Genomic DNA, 23599 nt, shown 5'->3' with positions numbered 1-23599 from the left:
TACAGGCTTCAAAACTGAGGTAAGGATGAACTGGAGACTATAAGTTCCAGGTTGGGACCAAACCATGATAGCGACCTGGGACTTTAAAACTAAGACAAGAATAGTCGAACTAACCTTAGTTTTGAGTTTCAGTTGGGACTTCAAAAGTGAGACAAGCACCAAACCATGGCTGAGTTAGATACTAAACCATGATTTTTATGCAATCTTAATGCACAAAACTGGCTAAGGTTGGAAAATATAAATGACTATTCAAATTTGCATCAGTTGAGGTTCCTCAAAAATTACCACAAACAATTGTCCTACAAAGCCAAGTAGACTCTAAAATGGTTTGAAGTGTTGGGTTTAGTTTTCAGAACATTGTATTGGCTGAACAGTTGCTACGTCAGTTCATCCTTCAATCATTTAACGATTTACAGGAAAATGAACTGCAGTTGTCCAAGCTTTTGCATGCTAATGAATGAAACATACACACACACAAACACTCTCTACCATTCAACTCTTCTCTCCCCATCTCCAGCTCAACAGAAAGCCTTCTTATCTCCCACATGACAATCGGCCATATTTAATCCTCCAGGAATTATAATTGAGTTTGCACTCCTTCCTTCTTAGCAGCATTACCAGGCTCGTCACATCTGACCCCGACTTTCATCACTGCCCTGTACATCCTTTTCATTTCAACCAGCAATGGGCGAATAATACTGTAATTGCTGGTGTGACATTGCATTTTTCGTTGCTGGCGTTGTAACAGAATGACGTATAAAAGCTGTTTGACTTTCCCCCAACAAAATCGTCATCAACAGGACCTGTGTGCTTATTTCCTGAATATTAGTGTAGAAAGAAATCTGAGTTTCCATAGCCAATAACCAAAAGCTGGGGTATAGCAGATCGTTCCTGAAATGTGAACAGCCATTTGAGCTTAGAGGGAGCTTTTGCAAAAAGTCACCACAGTCCACGCTGAGCAGCATATCAAACAGGCAGAAAGAGTTGCATGACAGCAGATTCATTCAAGCTTTAAAAGAGCAAATGCACCAAAGGCAGTCTACACAACCAATAGTTTGAAACCAGGCCATTCATCTGCTCCGAAGGATTCCCTTAAAATATAGAGGCAAGTTTAAACAGCTATTAATCTGAGTTATTTCTTCGTTTCAGGCTAAATAAAAAAAACTATAATTTTCTCCCTCGGCTTAACGTTCTATCAATCTGGTCTCAAAAATCCTACAGAAAACTTTTGGGGTGAGCTGAAGGACAGAGTGCATAAAGGATCCAGGCTTGTTGACAAACTAGAGAGATTGTGCCATCAGAGGAAAGAAGCAATGCCTCATTTCAACTGAGCGGTACAAGGCGAGTCCGTAAGCCGTTTTATGGTTCAGGAGAACGTTGTCACTCGCAGGTGGGGTTAAACGCAACATCTAACATTGTGACATACTAGTGCGATTACAAACGTGACACATCTGTATGTTCAATTCCAGCTTCCTCCTGTCACATGTCGATGCGCCTCTGGGCAAGGCACTTAACCCCAAGTTGCCTACCGATGTTCGTATCAGTGTATAAATGTGAGTGCCTTTGTGAGTGCGAATGGGTGAATGTCACTCTAGTGTAAGGCGCTTTGGTCAAAATGATTGAAAATGTGCTACATAAATTCAGTCCATTTACTATTTACCGTAGTTAAAAAGTGAATGCTGAAAACTGTCGTCGGAGATGATCTACCTTGATTTTCAATGGTTTTGTTTAGCCTAAATTTAACCCAAATTTAAGCTCATTCCAAACTCAATTGACCAACCTTAAATGAAAAAATTACCCCAAAAAACTGTCCTGAGTGTTGGAACGGAGGCTTGAACCAATCACTGGACCTCTGAATCTGAAGAAGCAGATGTAGATCTTCCTTGCTGAATTGCTGAGGAGTGTATGAGAGTTTGGTTTCCAGACTACATGGGTTTTGTGGATCTGGAAAGGTTTACTTTCCCAAAGTTTTTTGCAAGGGATGCTGCAGGAGTACAGTGCAGAGTACCTGTACTCTGCCTGGGTTGCACATGTTCCCCAATCCTCGGACAGGAGAATAAGGCATAATTATGGAGAGGATGGTTTCTAGTTTGGTAGGGTCTCATCGTTCCTTTTTTCAGGCCACCACCTCCAGTGTAGCAGCTGAATGTGAAGTGACTACCTCCTCTAAGTCTGACCTCAACTAGAAAAAGGTGGACTGACACCTACAGGTTGGGCGGTCTGTCTCTACCTTGGAGTATTGCTCAAAAGTGACAGCAGGATGTAATGGCAGGTGGAAAGACGAGTTAGAGTGATATGAATGAACTGGGCGCCAAAGTCTGGTGCTGATTACTTTATTTAAAAAGCTGGATTGTTTTTCCTCCAGTAAATTGAAGGTTGGATTATTTTATTTTATTTTTTTAAATCAAGTGACTGCAAAACAAACTAAATCTAAAGTATGAGTTTTGACAGTAAGGGGCACAGTAAATGTTGAGGTGACTGTATATTTAATGTAAATGTGCTAAATCATGCAGTCCTCCATCTTTTTGAATCTTTACATCAGTACCTATAAGAAATATCGCCTTAGGGCCGTGGTGTGAACAACATTTGAACATGCGCTGGTGATCCATGCGAGTGCAAACAGACAACAGAGATAACTACAGATGCAGATGTGCTGTACCTCAGTCCCTTTTTGGGGAGCGTGTTTCTGTCAAGGGGCATGCTGTTGAAACAGAGGAACGGGCCAATCAGATGAACACTCAAATCATTTATATTTTGTGACACATGAATAAGAAGCCAAACGTTCACACAGAGACAGACAAAACGGAGAGAACATCAGGACATTATGCATCTAGGTAGAACTACAAAAACTGAAAACACACACAAACACCATGTTTAAAGTTGATTGTTTCATTTTTGAGACATTCAGCTGTACTACTGAGGGTCTATAAAAGTGTGCCGTGATACTACGTTCTGTGTTGTACTCCATGCACTGCGTATGGACAAAACAATGAATACACTGATACAGACTTCTTATGAGCATGTCTGAAATGACCTGAATTTATAATGACTTTTTTCTGCCATGGTTTGGATTTGTTGTGTTTTTGTTACATTTGCAAAACCAGAGCAGAAAAATGTATGGTGTACTGGATGAGTTCATGTTTATCACTGGTATTACTCACTGTGATACTATCTATCTTCTTATTCCTAGATCTTAAGGTACCAAGGCCACACTTTTTGTCTCAGTTGTCAAATGAAACAATGAATACGATTCGTCCCAATCATATTCTCCTCTTACTCACCCCTCAGACAGGGTGGACTTGATACTGCCGGTTCGCGTAACCTTAGGCCCGTGATGGCCCAGCGGCATGTCAATGGACTCAGAGCTGGTGTGCAGACTGGTCATACTCTGGCAGCTCAGCGTGTCCTTGCTGCTGGCTGACGAGCTACAGGCAGGCCAGGGGCGAGCGTTGGAGGGCAGGGAGAGGCCAGAGGCGGGGCTGGAGGCCAGCGAGTCGGTACACAGGTCGGGGGTTTTACCATACAGCGGGCTGCTGCCGCCGCTCAGGCCGCCGGCGCTGCCCAGGCTCCCCGTGCCAGAAGAAGGCGAGTCCAGGCTGGCCTGCCTGGCCAGCGTGCCGTGGGGGCTGCCCAGTATTGACGGGCACTTGCCAGAGTCGGGCGTGCCCGGAGAGCTGGCCTTGCTGCTGGCTTTGGTGCCAAACAATCTAGGGTGAGGGGAGGATGGGGTAGAGAGGTGGGTGCAGTCATTTAGAAGAGCTCAAATGAGCGATTGCAAGCTCCATACTGGAACAATACTGGACTGTTATAAAACTTAATGCAGCTGAAAATGTACAAGTTAAACAGCCAAGTTAATTAGCGCTTCAGAATTTATTCGGAAAAATGACTTAGGGGAGGCTAAGTGTGCAAATCATTTTCAAAGTTAGCAAAAGTGCTAAATAAAAAATTAGCTAATAGCACTTTAGCCAAAATGTGCATAAAAACATAAAAATGTTCATGGGTGTGAATACTTATTTATGCATGGCACTGTATATGTAACAACAAAGCAGCTTTATGGCATCTTCCCACAGATAAAACCTTCCAAATACATTCATCACCTGATGCAACTGTAGCCATTTCAACCATATGAATAAATCTGTTAGGACCTTCAATCCTGCTACCCCTCAGTCATAGCAATATTTACTAAAAAAACACAAGGAAAATTCTCTGTTGAGGAAAAAGAAGCTTGTAGACATGCAGATGGAACCAGCTGGTATGGCAGCACTGTTTCCAAACACCCACTAAGCTACAGCTTGAAAACAAAGACTGGGTGTCAAGAAACTTCCTGTTAACTTGATCTCTGATCTAGACTTCTGAACAGGATTTGGTGGAATTTAATCAAAACTGAACAAAGCTTTAGCTGCAGTTGCTTAACATCGACACTAGGGGGCAGTCTATGTAGCAACATCCCTTAGCTTACTGGTTTATATTTTTTCTGTGCAGCCTGATAAAAATTGATAGAGATGTCAGAGGATGTTTAACCCATGGGGGAGCAGTCATGTTTCAGCTGTCCTCTCTTGGAGTCTTGGGAACAGGAAAAACAAATCTGAGCACTACATTTATCACTCAAGAAAAACCACACTGAAGCTCAGACTGATTTTCTGAATGAACCTGATGAACTCTTGAAGAGACCTGAGCCTGTTCCTGAACATCTACCATATCATGAAAGTTTTTCAAAAACGTAACTAAAAGAAACTATGCGGTGAAATGGTTGATTCACGCAAAACCCAACAAGAAGACAAGGGACCAAGACAGATGAGAGCAGACGGGAAGTATTCTGCGTCTGACCTGCGGAAGGTAGGCGAAGCGATGTCTGGGTATTTGGATCCCGGCTGCCTGAGGCCTGACTGGCCCGCTGAGCTGGAGGTGGGGCTGGATTTGGGAGGGGTGGACAGCCCTGCTGCCGGGTCCTGGTCCGACACCCCGACTTTCTCTTTATCCGTCTGGTTGACGGTGATGGGACTGGAGCGGTCCGAGCCCACCTTTCCCTCCCTCCGTTTGGCACCCGCTTGTGTTGATGCCCCGACCGCTGACTTGCCGCTGACGTTTGATTCGATGCTGCTGGAGCTGGAGCGGTGTCCGCAGCGCCCAGCCACTGCCGCCGCCGACCCGCTGGAGGATTTGGCGGGTCTGGGGAGGGAGCGGTACTGCAGGGTGACCTTGGAGCCGCTGCAGCTGAGGAGAATGCCGTCGTCCTGGGGCTGCGAGCCATCCAGGCTGGTTTTACGGACTCCGCCGATGCTTGTGCCTTTGCCGAGGGCAGCCGACGATTTGGGGGCCTTGCCCAGTGTGGCTGAGCCGCTGGTGAGGGCTGCACCGCTTGAGGTAATTAGAGTGCCGGCAGGGCCAGGGATCTTCTTGTATCCAAAGGAACTGGTGGCAGGGGGGCGAGCAATTCCAGAAGGAGGCTTCTTGCCTTCATCCCCGCTACTTCTCCCAGCATCTGACGGTGAACGCTGTATCCCAGCAGAGCTTTTGGAGGGTACTTTGCCCTTTTCTGAGGCCTTGGCATCGTCTGTTTTACCTGCCAAACAGACGAGAAAAGCCACAGATTTAGCATCCTGCCATCTGATAGCATCCTGCAGTTAAATTGATACCTAGACACATGAATTTCAAAGGATTTGTATTGGAATTTTATGAGATTGATCAAGACAATAACCCTTCAAACTGCATACTACACTTGCTGTCCTCATTTTATAGCTGGTGGAAACCTACCAAAACAACACTAAGAGGCAATATTATGGCACATAGGGGCATTTTATACCCCTATACACCCAATTGTTTGACTAAGAAAATTAACTCCTAGAAATTGGGCCTCTGTCTCTTTAAGAAACACCTGCTCTTTTCTGACCTTCAGGAAATCATCACAACATACCTCCTCCATTAACATTTTAACAATGTTTTTACCAGCGATGTATAATGAGCTCAGCTGTTTGCTAATTGATGCTGGCTAGTCTTGAGGAGCTGAGTGGAGGAGTCAAAGAAGAGGGATGCTCTACAAAGAGGAAGCTTGGAAACTGCAGATACGAGAAGGAGCTTCGTCCTTGAAGGAAGCGCTTACCACAGCTGAATGGTTGCCGTGGGAGATTAGATGAGTTCTCAAACTTGCATGAAATAATCAAGGCAACACTCCAGGTATGTCTTTGATAAGGGAATAACATTATGACATGACGTAAAGCTCTAAAATGTCAATTTTACATAATACTGCCCTTTAAGACCAGCTTTGTAGAGTGTACAACCAGCATCCGATCAACAGGTTCTTACACCTGAGCTCTGTAGTTCCTCCAGAGATACCTTGAACCTCTTGGCTCCCTCTCTGATCAATGCTTTCTTGCTCAGTTTGAAAGTTCATGTACTACTCTGTAATCAAATAAAATTTTTATATAATGCTTTGAGTTTTGGGGTTGCAATTGTGAAAATGTTCAAGGAATTGCAGCTGCCAAAGGCAGCCAAACAATAATCAGGATTTCTTTTACTATGCACCGTGTTTTGTAAATGCAGTCAAGGTTGCCTCTCCTACCTGGTGTTTTGAGCGAAGCGGAGGCCCCCTTGGTTCTGGGTGGGGTAATCCCCACCTGGGTCGTCATGCCCCTCCTCCACGAGCCCGTTTGGGACATCTGGGGTAGCCCCGCTGCCTTCTGACCCGTGTCCTCATACTGACCCTGGGTTTGGGGTGAACAGGCGGACGGGGAAGGCTTCCAGCGGGAGGGGCTGCCGTTGGGGTCCATGCTCGCGTCCAACTCCTCCTCTACTTTTTTCAGATCTTCGGCTCCAACCCAACTGCTGCTCACCTCCGGCTCGGCATGCTTGGACCTGCTTCCTTTCTGGGACTGCGGAGGGGGGAGTAGAGGGGTTGTTGGGATTAAAGAAAGCACTGATTAGTCAAAGTTTCTACGAGATAACACAACTGGAAAAAGACCTTCTCTCTGCCACACGTAGAAAGTGCCTATAAAAGTCATCAACCTGGTTCTTTTTGAAACAAGTACTAAGCACATTCAAACACACGTTGTGAGTCACCGGAAGGATGGGTGAGCGCCCGCTCGAGCAGCGGGGTGTGTGTGCGTGTGTGTGTGAAGTCGCAGCTATCTTTGGAATCTCCGATGTACAGATCTCCAGTTTTGGGACGCTTACAAACGCTCCCCCACAAACACAAGTGACAAGCAGCCCTACCTTAACAGATGGTCAGTCTCCCTAGCAACGCCAGAGTCTCTTAAGAGGACAGTCTGTTGAGTATTTCATGAGGAGCCAAGGATACTTGGCAGAATAAAGCAAAGGCCCCTCTGAGGAGAGCTGAATACTGCTCTTACTGCTCCCACCGTCAGCTGTGATTTCAGAGCTGACGCACTGGTTGGCCTTCGCTTCAGGCCAAATAAAGATGTTAGATGAGGCAGTTTTATTTTTTACGTGAAAACATAAGCATATGCAAAACCTCCTGAGCTTTATCAGGGTTTCTGGCTTTGAACAATTACATCTTGAAAGTCTGGTATGCATCTACAGTACATCCAGCACCCTTTATTCTGACACCTATGAATAATATTCTGTGCATTGGAGCAAGAGTAAACCTACAAATTGAATTACTGTCTACCTAAACAGGGTCAGTTTCGGTTGTCCCTACATCCTGTAATCACATGAGTTAGGGACCAAACCCTACCGCAAACGGCTAACGTCTACAAATACTTGAGATTTCCTCAAAAATGCTCATAAATGCTTATTTTAATAGTTCAACCACCAAATATACCTTAATATGCATAAAAACACACAATGGAAACCATCTTAGCACAAAAACAGATGCTAATCTCCACTGTTGGGGATAAAGCCAATTAACACCAAGGAAAATGAATGGCGCTTCAGGATTGGCTGCTTTGCAAACATCAGCCAATAGCATGTCAAGTAGCATAGCACGTAGGCATGCTAGCTTCCCAAGACGCATTTATTTTTAAATGTTTTTGATGCGATCTACGGAAAAAATTTAAAAATAGGTAAAATTTTTGGCAAGAATAAAAAAAAAAAAATCCACGAATAGATGAACGCGCGTTGATCCATTACATTAAATCCCATTATTAAGTACACTGAAGTGAGTAACGTGATAAGATGTGAAAAATTTCAACGGGTGGAAATGCTTCTGAAAGGTGTTGGAGCTCTATCTCTCTGTGCCCATCAGTGTCCTACTTTCGAATTTCTTCCACACACAGAAACATCACCATGCTGTCGGTCAGAATCCACTGCGCGCGGCCCCACCTGTGCTCCCTTGGTTTTGCGTGACGAGCTCGTGGCGGAGTACGCTGGCGTGTTCAGGTCGTCGGTGCTGAAGTTGTCCAAGGTGTCGCTGAGGCCGCTGCTCACCGAGCTGCTGTCGTCCCAACTGCAGAGGAAGAAGAAACCAAAAGGAGATTGAATAAGATTCAATATTCACTTTTTTCTCTGCGAGCTGAACAGCAGAAATATCCGAGTCGCTTCACATATCAGTGAACTCCGTTTTACGAGCATCCAGGATTCAAAGCCATCTGCCTCCACCATAACTAAACTCTACTTTGAATGCAGTGAAGATTTGTAGATAAACGTCTCTCATCCACATAAAACAGCTGAGCTCTGTTTTCTTTAGGGTTAAAGCAGGCTAATTGATTCATCGTGTGTGACTGACTAAGCAGATTCATATTATTGTTGTTATGGTTTATCTCATTTGGAAGGCAAACAAACAAAGGCTCCTAAATGAGGAGCAGATGGATCAAACAAGCGGATCATTACTGCACTACTTCATTTTTTGCTGTTAAAACTTGCACAATATGGTTCTTTAAACTCCAACCAGATTTTCTGCCATCGGATTCGGTAAACAAGCCCAGAGGAAAAGTTCACTGGGTTTTCTGGGCTTATTTTGTCCTCTCACTCACACATTTCTACACACGCCATGACAAACGGAGCTGCTAAGACATGCAACAAAAAAAAACAAAACTGAGTCTTTGTAGAGACGACTCGGTTTCCATGCCAACCTGTCAAGTCTCATCTGCATCTGGCTTTGCCTTTGTGCTCCTGCTTGTGATTGTAAAAGACCACCACCACTCTTATGCCTAATAAATCTGATCAAACACTTGTAGCTCCTACAGCTAAAAAAACACAAAGTAAAAAAACCAAAGAGGAAACACCTGCTCTACAACAAAAGAGACCCCAACTCAATATATCTGTCACCCTGGAAAAAAACCCCAAGACATTTAAGGCCCCATCAAGGACGTGCGGAAGTCAAACTGTTGACACGCGGTCACATAGGTAGACGTTCATTTTCCTACACACAATACAAAATGTGAGAGTGTTTTCACAGATGATAGTCCAGTAAACTCGGTTAAATTGAGGACCAAAATTGCAACATTTGTTACATTTTCCTCTGCTGTTGTGTCAAACCAACTCAACCATATTCCCTCCTTGCCTGTGGTTGCGCTGCACCAAGAACCACTGAAGTAAACAACAGAAAAAGACATGAACACGACTTCTTTCCTCACAAAATGGAAGCCAAAATGGAGTAGTGTCAGATTTTAGGGGCTGTGGGATTTCTCTTTTGTTGTTGGCAGAAGACTATGAGCCATTTCTCCCATTAACGCTAGATTTGTATGTTTGTTTTGCTTCTATTTACCCAGAATGCCCTGTGCCATTGTCTGCTTCCCTCTTTTCGGAGCCGTCTCCGGTCCACTTGGCCTTCACATGCGCATTTGAACCACACCAGATTTCACTTCAACTAAACCAGGGGTGCCCAAAGTCTGTCCTCGAGGGCCGGCATCCTGCATGTTTTAGTTCTCTCCCTGGTGGTAGCAACAACCTTCTCAGCATGTCAGTGTTCTCCCAAGGGCCTCTAATGAGCCATCATTTGATCCAGGTGCGTTAAACCAGGGAGAGAACTAAAACCCGCAGGATGCTGGCCCTCCAGGAACCACTTTGGACACCCCTGAACTAAACCAAGGCCTAAGTTTTTAGGTGGAACAGAACTTGTTTTTTTTGGTCCACGTCAGAGTTCGATGGCACGTTCACACCTCCACAAACGAACCGCAATTCGATTAAGGCGGACCGCACTATAAAGACACACAGAGCCAAACTTTTGTGAAACCCTTCCCCCTGCAGTATAGCTGATGGTGTGTGGTTTACAACAGCATGCTAAACACAGCAAACATGGCAGAGAGAAACGACTATTAAATCTGCCTATAAGAAAACGGATGAAGAGGAGCTTAAAATAAATGACCAAATAAAAATAATGTGCAAAAAATTCTATTGTTTTAACAGCATGACACATGGTGAAACTGGGGAAATAAATGCTTTAACATAAGCATCAGGGACACACAAAGGTACATTTTGATGATATATGCACCTGCCACCTGCAGACACCTAGCAACCCAGATGTCCACTGGTGCAGTGCAAAATTGATTTCTTACCATCCAACAGGCAGCATTTATCTTCACAGCAATGATTTAACCAGGTATGAAGAAAAAAAAAAAAAACTACTCTAAAAAGCTTTATTTCCTTTTCATTACATCTGTACGGCACCACATGAACGGCTTCAGTTCTTTTATGCTACTTAGTTATTTTTACCATCCAAACCTTTCCTTCTACAATTCTCCTTCAATTCAAAGCCATTATTGAATAAGAATCTCGGCGACGGACTTGAAGCAAGGGACAAGTTTGGCTTGCACAAGAAATTAATCATCAGTCGGTGTAAATTTGCAGCTTTTAAAGAGCTATTCATCATGCTATAAAATGCAGGTGTTAAAGCTTTCTAAGTGGGGTTCAACTTGCTCAAATTAGAGTTCATTTATTGCTGCCCTTTCTGGGTCCGCAGACAAAGAATAATCATTGAAATGACTTTCTATAAACCATTTCTGTCTAAAACCGCAAGTCACTGTATGCAGACGACTGCTTTGATTATATTAATATTCATCAAGGGTGGCCGGTTTGCATCTGCAGATGATCCTGTGCGGATATTTCTTTTTCTTGCAGCGATGTCACTTCTCCAATCTGACTTAAAGTTACTTCCTCTGCTCTGAGGTGCTTACATCAGAAACCTCAGCGGTGGCAGGGGAGTGTGTGAGCACTCTGCTGCATCCTCCGAGACACTCCCTCCTGCGCGCGACAACAACAGAGAGGCAGGGGCACTTTTAGCGCTCTAAACAAATGACACTTGGCTGTCCTCTGAAAGACAAGTGCAGATGCACACCACTTGAATGCCACTCTGCATGCTTCACCAAATGTAGAACGCCGGTTTAGGAAGTTTAAAAGTGGCGAATTCAGATGGAGAAATTCTTTTTAGCACGTACAACTCACGTGGGGATCAAACATGCAAGATGTTCCGATGTACGCATTTTGCTTTAGAAGCCTAAATGCAGACAACATGTATCGTTTCAGCCTCTCTTATGAAGGAACAAATTAACGTTTTTAACATATCCCCTCATTTCCTGTCTACTTGATGCAAATTGCTCTAGATGATTTCCATTTACCACAAAAAAGGGGGAACGGTGAAAGAGCTAGGCAGCATGGGCAGCCAGCGTCGAGGTCTATCAGCGAATTATGTGATGCAGAGGCAGATGGCTTGTGTAGGAGCTCAATGACTTCCAACTCCTTTCTAACCATTAGAATATTCTCGCTGGCAGCTGCGAGCTAGCTCTTTTATCCAACCGCGGCCTCTCTAATGAAATGCTGAAATCTTCCGTCTAATGAGTCAGTTTGAAATGCAGAGCAGATGATTAGAGCAGCTTCTGTGTGATCTCTTGCTCAATTAACACGCTAAGTTAAACCGAGTGGTATCTGCACACAGTGAAGAGCTCCCCTGGCTTATTTGATCAGGTTCTTTTTTTATTTTGTTTATTTATGCTGATACAAGAAATGGAGCAAGTGAATAAAGCCTAGGCCAGAGTTGTTCATGGAAATGGAATTGGTGAACAGATCAGTGAAGCTAGGGGTGGGAACTCAGGATCTTAAAAGTCAAGGTATAGTCAGCTTCCAGAAACAGTTTTAAATGTTATTTTTATGTGTTATGATCCTCACAGTTTATTTTAAAACTAAGGCTGGTAAGCAATAAGTTGCATGATTGTAAAGAATCTGGCTGCAGGCTAGCTACCCAAGAAGATAGCTTAGCTAATTAACCAGCTAATGTTAACATGTTATGATTGTGTTACTCTCTACAGCACTTCAAATTTAGAAAATCAAATGTTAGCTGCTGTTAATATGATATTTTCACTACAGTCTGCGTATCCAAAACAACAAATATCACGGATAATATTATTGGAACTATGAATTTACTATGTTGGATTTTATTGCACATGTAATCATAACCGTTTCTTTTTTTGTTATAAATACTATGAAAATCTCATCCCGGCCCAAGTCCAAAATAGTACAAATTGAAAGTTATGTAAGCACCTCCATTTTGGTTTCATATGTCTATAGTACAAGAGTAAAATGAAATGCACATTAGTTTGTCACTTATTTTAACAAATTAAACTGGAAATAACCTTTACAAGAAAAGAGAAAATTAAGCCGGAGTAAAGGATGGTGTTTATTAAATAATTTGTGACACATTTAACCATCTTTAAGATGCTTCCTGATTTTGCATGGTAGTTATAATATTCCTTCCCTATATCCACATCTGGCTCTCTGTGGTTTCTGGTGCTTTAAGTCACCAGAAAACCTGAAAATGTTTTAACTTGCTAATTTGAAAACAAACTGGTGGGTCTTCATTATGTGTAATTCTTGCATTGCTTTGGTGTGGAGTGACACACCAAAGCAAAAAAAAAAAAAAGTGAGTACTGTGATGGTTTGGGATAAATACTGTACAATTACCAATAAACAGCATCTATCTGTAGTGTTACGCAAGTAAATCTAGAAGAGTGTCATGAATTGGTGGTGAGAGGTGGTGAGGCAGACCCAGGTAAGATGAATAAATGATTTTAATAACGAAAACACAGTCCAAGCAACGGGCAGCACGGCCGAGCGGAAGCCAGGGCTCGACGCCGGTAGCAACCGTAAAACGACTGGACAACACGAAGGACTGAACGCACATTAGACGAGGACCCGACGAAGAACAGACACACAAGTGACACTAAATACACTGGGGGTAATCAGGGAACAAGAAACACCTGGGAACTAATCAAGGGGAGAACAGGACAACACGGAGACACAGATACACAGGAAACTCAAAATAAACACACAGCAAAACACAGATCACGACAAAGAGATTCTACACTGATGATACTGTTTTATGATATGTGATGTAGTTGAGAATGTGAATAATGAATAATGCCATTATAAGGAACTGCTAAACTATTATACCGTTTTCTATCTAATAAGCATGTATTTTCCAAAACAATACTATAGACTTATATTGAAATAAATATGGTAGACACAGTGTTCTGCTGCATCATGTCCAGGTACGCTTTATTTCCACAGTCATTGTTTTTCTTTGTATTTTTATTTTAAAAGGATCAACTCACCTTGAGGATATAAGAACGAGATTTTAAAGCGCACACCAATTTACCAGATGTAATAATTTTTGTTTATTTGTAATAAACAAGGGGAAAATCTTTAACTCTTCTGCTGCTTGTGCTTTGCATGTGTGAATTCTAAAAGGAGCATTTTCTCTGGATGCTGAACAAGCTCAGATTTCTCTGGCTGAAGGCTTAGTAAAACAAACAAAAGGTGTTGCTCTATAAAAAGACCACCCTAACTGTTACAGTGTGAATATTTCATCAGGCTGCCTCCCAGGATCAGCAATGATTTCTGTCACAGAGACGGGGCTAACCGAGCTCCTCCTCTGAGACCAACACGCCGTTACGTCATCTGAAAAGATGGCTCAAACAAACTCAGTAACCTTAGAGATGAGGCAGGCAGGTCGGACATTTGTGTCATAACGTCCTAAATTAAGCATGAGTGCTGAATACTCAGGCGTAGATCATTCAGGATGGAGTTGGCTTCAGTTCCATATTTTGAAGAAGAAAAATGTGTGAAAGCCGCTAAATGAGTCATTTTGTTAATGAGTTTTGTTTATAACTGCTGGATAAACCTGTGATGTCTTAACTGTGACCTCCTTGGTTAACCTCGCTTCAAGTAGATTACAAAAGCAAACGCTTCTCTCTCATGTCAAATGCTGTTTCAGTTTGCAACACATGTGCTAACTCAAGTAATGTTTTATAGCAGGTGTTTACGAGACAAAAACAGCTCCCTGAGGGGAGACTTTTTTCCCCCCTTGTTATTGCAATCTTTTGCTATTGATTTTAACCGGCTGCATCACCGGTACGAACAGGCTGCTGTGGTTCTGCTCAGCCATGCAGGAATGAGCTCATACAATATTCAATGCACTCTTTCAACAGCTCTAAAAAAGAAATGATACTAGAGTGAAGAAGAGACAGCGTTTGAAACGGCCTGATTGTGAAGTGGTAAATTGCTCGCCGCTGACAGGATCAATAAATAGTTGCTTGAGGGAAATGGTAAGAAACAGAATGAAACCAAGATGACTGGTAAAAACAGCACTCGTTCAAACTTTATTATGCAAAATGAAACAAAAATTGGTGTTACTAAAAGAGAGATATGAGTTTTTGTTAATATGAGTCAAATTTCACAAATGTATTCACTTTATCAATCCAACCAACCAATAAGCAACAGCCAGCCAATGGCCCAACCAATCACCTTCCACTGATCCAACCAAAATATTAACCAATAAAGCCCCTCAATTACCATCCATCCATATTTATTACAAACTTCACCCGCTGACAATGTTTGATTCTTTCCCCAAATCCACAATGTAGCAATGACATTTAGAGTCAAACTCATTCAAACAGTAAACAGCATCCTAATATAAGTTAAGTCGGAAGTAAATCATAGATTCTGTTAATGAAACTCTGTGTTATCTTAATTAATGCTTGTGGCTTATAGTAAAAAAAAAAAAAAAACTTTATGCCCACAAATATATTTGAAAAAGTGAGTAGAAAGAACTATTTTTTGAACTACTGTAAAAGGCAAAGACAAAATTACCACAACATAGTTTAAGGAAACAAAAAAAATTCCTTTCAATCTAAAACGTAGCAATAAGTTTTCTAATCCCCAAAGTGAAACATAAAGACCTTTACTGAGAGAATAAACCGTCATAATTTGACTTCTTTCAAACACAAAACATTAATACATTAATCTATTGCCTCAGATTTCTACAGAGGATAGTTCAAGTTCTGCCATCATCTTACCTCCTATGGGACAGTTGCTTCCTATTGGCTCACCATTGTAAAGACTTGAGGCGAAGCTTCACCTGACAGAGAACATGGAAGCTGCCGTGGCTCGACTGGCTTGTCGAAAGAGGAAATGGAAACGCGAAAGAAAGAAAGGAAGAAAGGACTCCTCAGTGTTCCACTTCTACCTACTCCGACTGCCAGCTCCCGCTCCCGTCTGTTCGCCTCACCCCTCCCCTCCCTCTCCTCCTGACCAGGATGGGCCCAAGAAGTCCTTGGAGAGCCGATCAGACATGTTGTCAGCGGCGGGTTTCACTGGGTTAATTAAAGGAGGATGACAATGCAGAACGGAGCCAAATCAAAAAGGAAGTACTGACCGAATAAGAACTCTGTTTGTTTGATGACAAGCTTAGACCGGAGAAAATCTCATGCATAATATGAGATGCTAAGAAATGTCAGTCCATCTGCTGTTGCATATTCACATATTCATCTCTCCTTATTTCTGGGAGATGGATGGCTAACAGTAGCTTCTGTGTCTGCAGATCACAAGTAGACTAAACACAGTTTTCTGCTTTAAAAGGAAAGCAATGGTTGATTTGAGCTCAAAGAAAGAAAAATGCAGTATTAACTCTAGATATCTGGATAACTGTTCACTACGAAGAAGACATTAATAAAACTGATGAAGCAATTTTTGTTAGCGCTACCTTCACTGCCAATCCAATGTCTACTTTAGACATGGACTTGTTCATTGTTAAAAATCTCAATTTTTAACAAATGGAGATTCTCAAAAATAAAACTGTTTATGCTAAAGCTTTTTCTATAAATTATAAGCCTACGGTGGCTCAGAAGGGTCAACAAATTGCAAAAGCCACACTCAACAGAAAAGACCACAGCACGGAGCAACAGAAGACAATGAAATAATCATAACAAAAGTGACGATAAACTTCATAGCATAAAAAAGCTAAGAGTTTTATTTTTTAGCATAACTTCCATTGTGGCTTTTGATGTGTTATGATTTTTGCAGTTATGGTGTAGCTTTTGCAGTTGTTTTGTTGTAATTGTGTAACTACAATATTTATTTTCATTTTTGTCAGTGATGCATGCACATTACCTTAGCTTAATAATATTAATGTTGAGTTGTAGTATCTGTTATGTATCTGTATGTTGTCAATAACAAATAGGTAGTTAGCTTTAGTGCTAACGTCTAGCGCTAGCCAAGTCAGATTTCTGCCACATCAAAACCTTCAACCTCATTAATGTCATAGCTAATGCTGTTTTCAAGACTATTTCTATAGTTGAATATTTTTATTGGTTTTCAACAAAGTAGATTAACAACTCAAACATTCACATCCACACATCCGTTAAAAAAAAAAAAAAAAAAAAAAAAAAGGGAAGATTGACTTAGTTAGTTTCATGCTGGGTTGACTGATTGGCTGGACGTCCCTCAATGTGACACAAGAATGGTCGCCATACTTTGTAAAATTTGTCCACAGAGCCCTGCCCAGCATATCTCTGCTGTTCAACTTTGAGATTTGAAAGCAAGTCCTTAATCCACTGTTTATAGGAGGGGGGTGCCTCTTTTTTCCATGATAGAAGTATGAGTCGACGAGCAACCAATGTGGAAAAGGCTACAGCTGAAGCTTGTCGGGTGGACACACAACATGTCCGAGGAACAACCCCAAATATTGCAGAAAGAGGATTCGGCGGAATATTAATATTCCAAGATTTCGACAGGGTCTTAAAGATAGTTCTCCAGAAGGTCTGCAGTTTTTGGCATTCCCAAAACATATGGCCAAGAGTGCCTTTCTCGCTTTTACATCTTGGGCACGCTTCATTCAATCCTGGAAACAACTTTGCGAGTTTACTATTTGACAAATGAAGTCTATGAACCACCTTAAATTGTATTAAACCATGTCTGATACATATTGATGAATCATGAATAAGCCTTGTTGCCTGCTGCCACTCCACCTCAGTTATTCTCAATCTCAACTCCAGCTGCCACTGTTCTTTAATTTTGTCTAATGAGGGTGCAGCCGCTGTATGAATTAATGCGTATACCTTCGATGTGGCCCCTCTCTTCTTGGGGTCCACCTCCAGGCACCCATCAATCCAATTGGAGTCTGGAGTTTGGAGCGTCTGTGAGAAGTGTTTTTTAACAAAACTTCGCAACTGCAGATACCTAAAAAAGTTCGAAGAAGATAGGCTAAATGAATTCTGCAGCTGTTGAAAGGACATAAGATGCCCATCTTTGAACAGGTCTCCCACAGTGCCTATCCCTTTATTTGCCCAGGCATGGAAAGCAGAGTCAATTAGAGAAGGTGGGAACAAGGCATTCATTGATATAGGCGCTGCTAGGAGACCTTGTTTTCGTTTGAAATGGATCCTAAGCTGTTCCCAGATCTTAATTACCCCTAAGGTAACTGGGTTAATTGTAATTAGTCGTTTATCAAGTGGCAGTGGCGAGCAAACAACTGAGGCCAACGAACCAGATTTACAAGAGTTTTGTTCCATCAGTGACCAAATGGGCACCGCCTCATTTTCTGCTGGCTTAAACCAGAAACAAAGTTTAGAGACATTAGCAGCCCAATAAAAGTGCATATAATTCGGCATGGCCAGTCCTCCCTCCTCCCGTCGCCTCTCCAAAAACTCTTTTCTGATACGAGGAATCTTTTTATTCCAAATGTACATTGAGGTTATCTTGTCTAGCTTTTTAAAAAATGATTTAGGAATAAATATTGGAATTGCCTGAAAAAGGAATAACAGTTTAGGCATTATAACCATTTTAACTGAATTTATCCTTCCTGCCAGAGACAGAGGGAGAGATGACCAGTGTTCCATATCCTGTTTAAACTGATTGAAGGCAGTAATAAAGTTATGTTTGAATAGATCTTTATAATTTCTGGTTATATTCACTCCTAAATACGTGAATTTGTCAGAACTCACTGTAAACGGAAGAGAGTTTTGGGGCATCTTGCTCGCTCTATCACCGACAGGAAAAACAAGGCATTTTGTTCTATTAATTAAGTATCCCGATATCTTCCCAAATTCCTCAATGCACTTTATAACGTTAGGCATGGATTTGCATGGGTCAGCCAGAAAGAGAAGGAGGTCATCGGCATACAATGAAACAGTGTGGATTTGTCCTGCTCTACTAATTCCCATCACCCCTGGATCATTCCTGAGTGCAACAGCTAGAGGTTCTATGGCTACGTTAAATAGCAGGGGGGATAAGGGGCATCCCTGTCTCGTCCCGCGAGAAAGAGGAAAATAATCTGACACCATATTATTTGTCCGAACTGCAGCCAGTGGAGATCTATAAACCAGTTCTATCCACGAACGAAAACACGGCCCAAACCCAAAATGTTCAAGAGCCTTCACCAAGTAGTTATGCTCAATTCTATCAAAAGCTTTGTGAGCATCTAATGACATGATGACCTCTGGCACAATATCTCCGCCTGGTAAATACATTATATTGAACAAACGGCGTAGATTACTATAAAGTTGTCTGCCCTTCATGAACCCAGTTTGGTCCTGGTGAATAATCTTATCTAGCACTTTCTCCAATCTGTCCGCCAGAGTCCTAGTGAGTATTTTGTAGTCACAACAGAGTAGGCTTATAGGACGGTAAGATTCGCATATGAGTGGATCTTTATCTTTTTTGAGCAGTACGGATATATTAGCCTGTGTCATTGTAGGTGGGAGAGCCTTCTTTCTAAATGCTTCTGTATAGACGTTACATAGGTGGGGCAAAAGCTTGGCAGAGAAGCATCTGTAAAACTCGATCGGGAAGCCATCAGGGCCTGGAGATTTTCCCGTTCTCATTTTCTGAATTGCCTGGTCAATTTCTACCAGTTGTATGTCCCCTTCAATAGTAGCCCTGTCTGACTCTTGCAACGTAGGCAACCTCAAATGCTTGAAAAAGTTATGTATCATGTTTGGATCTGGACTGACCGAAGAATATAATTCTTTATAAAATGACACAAACTGCATATTAATCTTCTTTTGGTCCGTAGTTATCTCCCCTCCCTCCTCTTTGAGAGCTGAAATGGATCTTGCTGCAGACTTTTGTTTTAGCTGATGACTTAACATCCTACCTGCTCTTTCACCGTGCTCAAAGTGTTGTTGATTCAGGTTTAGTTGCATCTCTATTGCTTTTTCATTCATAAGGAGATCAAATTCTGCTTGAAGGAGCGCTCTCTCTTCCCAGCAGATGTCTGACGCTGCGGATGCCTGACACTGGTCGATAATTTTAAGCCTGTCACTAATTTCAGACATGCGTTGGAGCTTATTTTTTTTGTCGTTTGCGCTGTAAGAGATAATTTGCCCTCTAATGTATGCCTTAAATGTTTCCCACAGTGTTCCATAGCTAATGTCCGGAGAGCTGTTAGTCTCAAAAAATATATCTATGTGAGTGTTAATGTAATCCACAAATTTTTGTTCTGTCAATAGTCTGGCATTAAACCTCCAGATTTTTCGAGGTGTTATGTGGCCAGTAAAATGCATTTTCATTATAACAGGACTGTGGTCTGAAATGACTATGGCTTCATAATCAACTGAAGCCACCATATGCATGAGTTTCTGGTCCAATAAGAAGTAGTCGATTCTTGAATAGGACTTGTGTGGGGGGGAGAAAAATGAGAACTTTTTCAAGGTTGGATTTTTGACTCTCCAAGGATCAGCAACGCCGTACGTCCGCATGAATAAGTTGATGCAATGAGCTGCTTTGTTGCTCAATTGGCCAGTCCTCTGTATCAGATTTGATCGGTCAATAGAAGAGTCCAGAACACAATTAAAATCCCCGCCTATGATTATATTGTGCGAGTCCAAGCATGGGAGGAGCGAAAACAAGTTTTTGAAGAATTGCATATCATCCCAATTTGGAGCATAAATATTAGCAAGAACAACAGGAATATTGAATAGATTACCTTGTACAATAATGAAGCGACCATCCCTATCTCTGATGACGGAAGTTTCCTCAAAAGAGACATCCCTGTGTATAAGGATAGCTACCCCCCGGCCTCTAGCATTAAAGTTAGAATGATATATCTGGGTGAAACCTCCTCTCTTAAGCCTGTTATGTTCTTTGTTTAACAGATGCGTTTCTTGCAAATATGCTATCTTGGTCTTCAACTTATCAAGGTGTATAAATACTTTGTTTCTTTTAATTATATTATTGAGACCCCTCACATTCCAGCTAACCCATGCCACTCCTGGTTCAAACCTATTGCAAACACTCATAACTCTTTGAATTGATAGAGTTGTAAAGCCATCTTGTTTGTTTGTCAAATCTCAGCTCAGTGTCCCACGCAACAAAAGCAGTCAACCATATAAAACAGAGTAAATACACAGAATATAATAAAGGATGTGTGGAATTAAACAAACCAAAGAACACAGTCACAAACCTCAAACTCCATAACTCTTGGAACACAAAAACTGACGTATTCATGACCCCTCTCCCGCAGATCCAAAATAAAACATTAAATCTCAAGAACAGGAAGGGGGGGAAGGGAGCTCCGTGTGAGCTTCCCACCGGGTCCCGGTATTTACAGTTTCTACACCCGTAAGTGTATCCGCTTACCATGACAGCCTGGACCCGACTGGACCCCCATTGATTGAAAGAAAGAACAAAACCCCTCAACTGTGCAGCGGTCATGCTCGTCCGACCCGGGCGGTACTCATTTCCCCGAAGAGAGCTTTGTGGATATGAACTCTTTTGCTTTTAAAGGGTCTTTGAAGCGATGCTCTTCACCCTCCGGGGTGGTGATCCTGAGCGTAGCCGGAAAAAGAAGGCCATACCGGACACGCTCAAGACCCCGCAGGAGAGACCTGACCTCGTTAAAAGCTGCACGTTGTTTACTGACAGCCATAGTATAATCAGGGAGAACCAAGATCTTGTCGCCGTCCTTGGTGGTAAGTTGTTTACTCCCTGTTGCTTTCCTCAAAATAGCCTCCCTCTCGTTGAAGTAGTGGCATTTGATCACGATGGCTCGCGGAGGCGCGTCTCCGCTGACTGGTTTACCGCGCAGAGTGCGGTGTGCCCGGTCCAGGAGTGGAGTCGAAGCAAGCTGTAATGTCTCCTTCAGAAGTTCAGCCACAAAGCCAGACATAAGCTTCCCCTCTTCACGCCCCTCTTTTACACCCACGATACGCAGATTGCATCGACGGGACCTGGCCTCCAGGTCCTCGCAGCGAATTTTCAGGGTTGCTAGCTCTTGTTTCATGGCCGATATGTCTACCTCCATAGCATGGATCGAATCCGAGTGGGTCGCAGTAGCAGTCTCAAGTTCCGCAACGCGGCCCATGGTGTCATCAATTTTGGATTCTATCTTTCCCAGTGCACATTGTAATTCTTGAAGTTTATCTGTGTGAACCTTAGCCGTAGTTGTTAGCGTGGCCATCAGTTCACCGCGCAGTCCACCAATAGCAGTTAGCACTTCGTCATGGCCGCTAGCATTAGCTTCTTGGGGTTCGATTTGGGGATTACGATGTTTGGGCATTTTGCTGGTGTATGCCTACCTTTTTGCTCCCTTAAGAAGTAATGTTCTTAGTCTGATGCAAGACCAGCGCTGAAATTGAGTTAATTTGTGCCAAAATTGAGGGTCCAGTCGGAGCTCAGATCAACGTGTCCTCACATGGCTCTGCTCAAACCGGAAACCTCAAGACTATTTCTTAAACTCATTCAGTATCAAACAGGAATTCTTTACCAATAAATACTTTTCTCTCTCCAAAAGGATCTACCAAAATCACTACAACTGTTTAAAGATTTGGAAAATAGCGTTTACATGAACGCCACATGACAACTTTGAAACTGAAGCTGACTTAAAATAGCATAAGTCTGTCCATTTTATCAGGGTAAATACACTGCTTCTGGTAAGAGGATTATAAACTCTTCCCAGAACCCCGCTCAGAAAACAAATACAAAACAAAAAAATTCAGTCCCATTCCTTGAAGTGAATAATTTAGTTGGCTTTTTTTTTTAAAACTTTGTAGCTCATGGAGCAAAACAAATTGTCACATATTCAAGATAGAAAAGTCTTGGCCTATTATTTTTCGTCTCTAATAAGACACTTGTTACCAAGGACAAGTAGACATGTGCATTGTTGTAGTGTGGGATATAACTCAATTCATTTCAACCCAACCCAACTCAATTAAAGGAAAGAAAAAGGTGACCTTGGAGCAGAAAGCTGGAAACGTGTCCGTTGCCAAGCAGTGACAGACAGCAAGACGTCAGCGGAGCCGGACCGAGCTGGTCAAGATGTCCAGGCTCCCTGCTGCAATGCAGTCAAATATGACAACAGTTGCTCGCCAGTGTGGGGGTTTACAGAAGGTCTTATTTTCCCCAGCGGAGATTGTTCAACTCTACGACAAACTGTTGGCAAACGGGCAAGAAAGCGGCTCATGAGCCAGAGCCCAAACATACGCACCAGACTGTCCCTAAGTGAAGGAGTTAAGCTCACAGCAAAATGTTTTTCAGCAAAAGTTAGTCAGCAATTCTGTTCTTACAGAGAAACAAAATAAGTGATTTTACCATTTTAATAATATAACATTCAGGTCTGAACCTGAATGACTGTCAGTCAGTGGAGGAACTTGACTCACATACCAGGAATTGTAGGTTGTCTGTTTTATAAGCTAGCAAATAGGATTTTTGGATTTGGATGTAAAAGCAAAAGACAACTGGACTGCTTATTATTATTATTATTTTGAGACCATATTGGCTCTGTGTTTTATGAGAACTAAAGAAGCCCCACATGTCAGTCATATTAAGGTAGTGATGTTTGAAACTCAATCTGCTGAGTAACAAGCTGGTTGGCAAGATGTTTTTACTGAAAGCAATTAAAACGTTACACATTGTTGTTTTAAATGTTGGTGTTCATATTCACTCAAGGGTATTACATCATGAGAAACTTTTGAAACTATTTTTAAGATAAATGATATTAGCTTGGTATAAGATGTTGGGTTTTATAATATTTAATTATCTCAGGTGGTTGGATGAAAATGCAATTAGTGCCTTGCTTAGGTCATCTTTCTATAAGCTTAAGGTGAGTCATTATGATACCATCACTGTTTCACATAAAACCTGGAGTCAGGCAATTAGGATGAACTGAATGTAATAAAATACATACTGCTGTTGTGCAGGAAATGCTAATTACCCAAACTCTGCAGATGTTAATGTTAGCGATGATAAAGGCTGCCTGAATAATTCCCTCTAGTCTTGAAACGGAAGAAAAGATAATTATTAGCATTTAAAGTGAGTCAGGCATTGGATAAATCATGCTTTTATCCTTTTTGCTTATACGTGAATACAGCAGGTTATCAAGGCTTAGACAAACTGTGTAGGCTAGCTGAAAACGTGGCCATATGGGGTTTGTCATCGC

General features: G+C 42.1%; 1 protein-coding gene across 12 annotated transcripts in view; it reads right to left on the bottom strand.

The window, feature by feature from the left end:
- nav3 (neuron navigator 3) overlaps positions 1–23599 on the bottom strand; it is a 313027-nt gene that overhangs the window by 32252 nt on the left and 257176 nt on the right. For 10 of the 12 annotated variants that reach the window (XM_032589235.1, XM_032589225.1, XM_032589228.1 and 7 more), the window contains 5 exons: positions 8278–8401; positions 6560–6869; positions 4828–5563; positions 3282–3707; positions 2660–2701 (listed from right to left, as the gene is read on the bottom strand). In XM_032589235.1, coding sequence (XP_032445126.1) covers positions 2660–2701; positions 3282–3707; positions 4828–5563; positions 6560–6869; positions 8278–8401 — 1638 coding nt within the window. The remainder of the gene's footprint in view (positions 1–2659; positions 2702–3281; positions 3708–4827; positions 5564–6559; positions 6870–8277; positions 8402–23599) is intronic. The other 2 variants (XM_032589236.1, XM_032589237.1) reach the window with 2 other exon arrangements.

The sequence above is a fragment of the Xiphophorus hellerii genome, chromosome 17 (assembly GCF_003331165.1).
Source record: "Xiphophorus hellerii strain 12219 chromosome 17, Xiphophorus_hellerii-4.1, whole genome shotgun sequence".
Taxonomy (NCBI): domain Eukaryota; kingdom Metazoa; phylum Chordata; class Actinopteri; order Cyprinodontiformes; family Poeciliidae; genus Xiphophorus; species Xiphophorus hellerii.
This window is presented reverse-complemented; position numbering and strand designations above follow the sequence as displayed.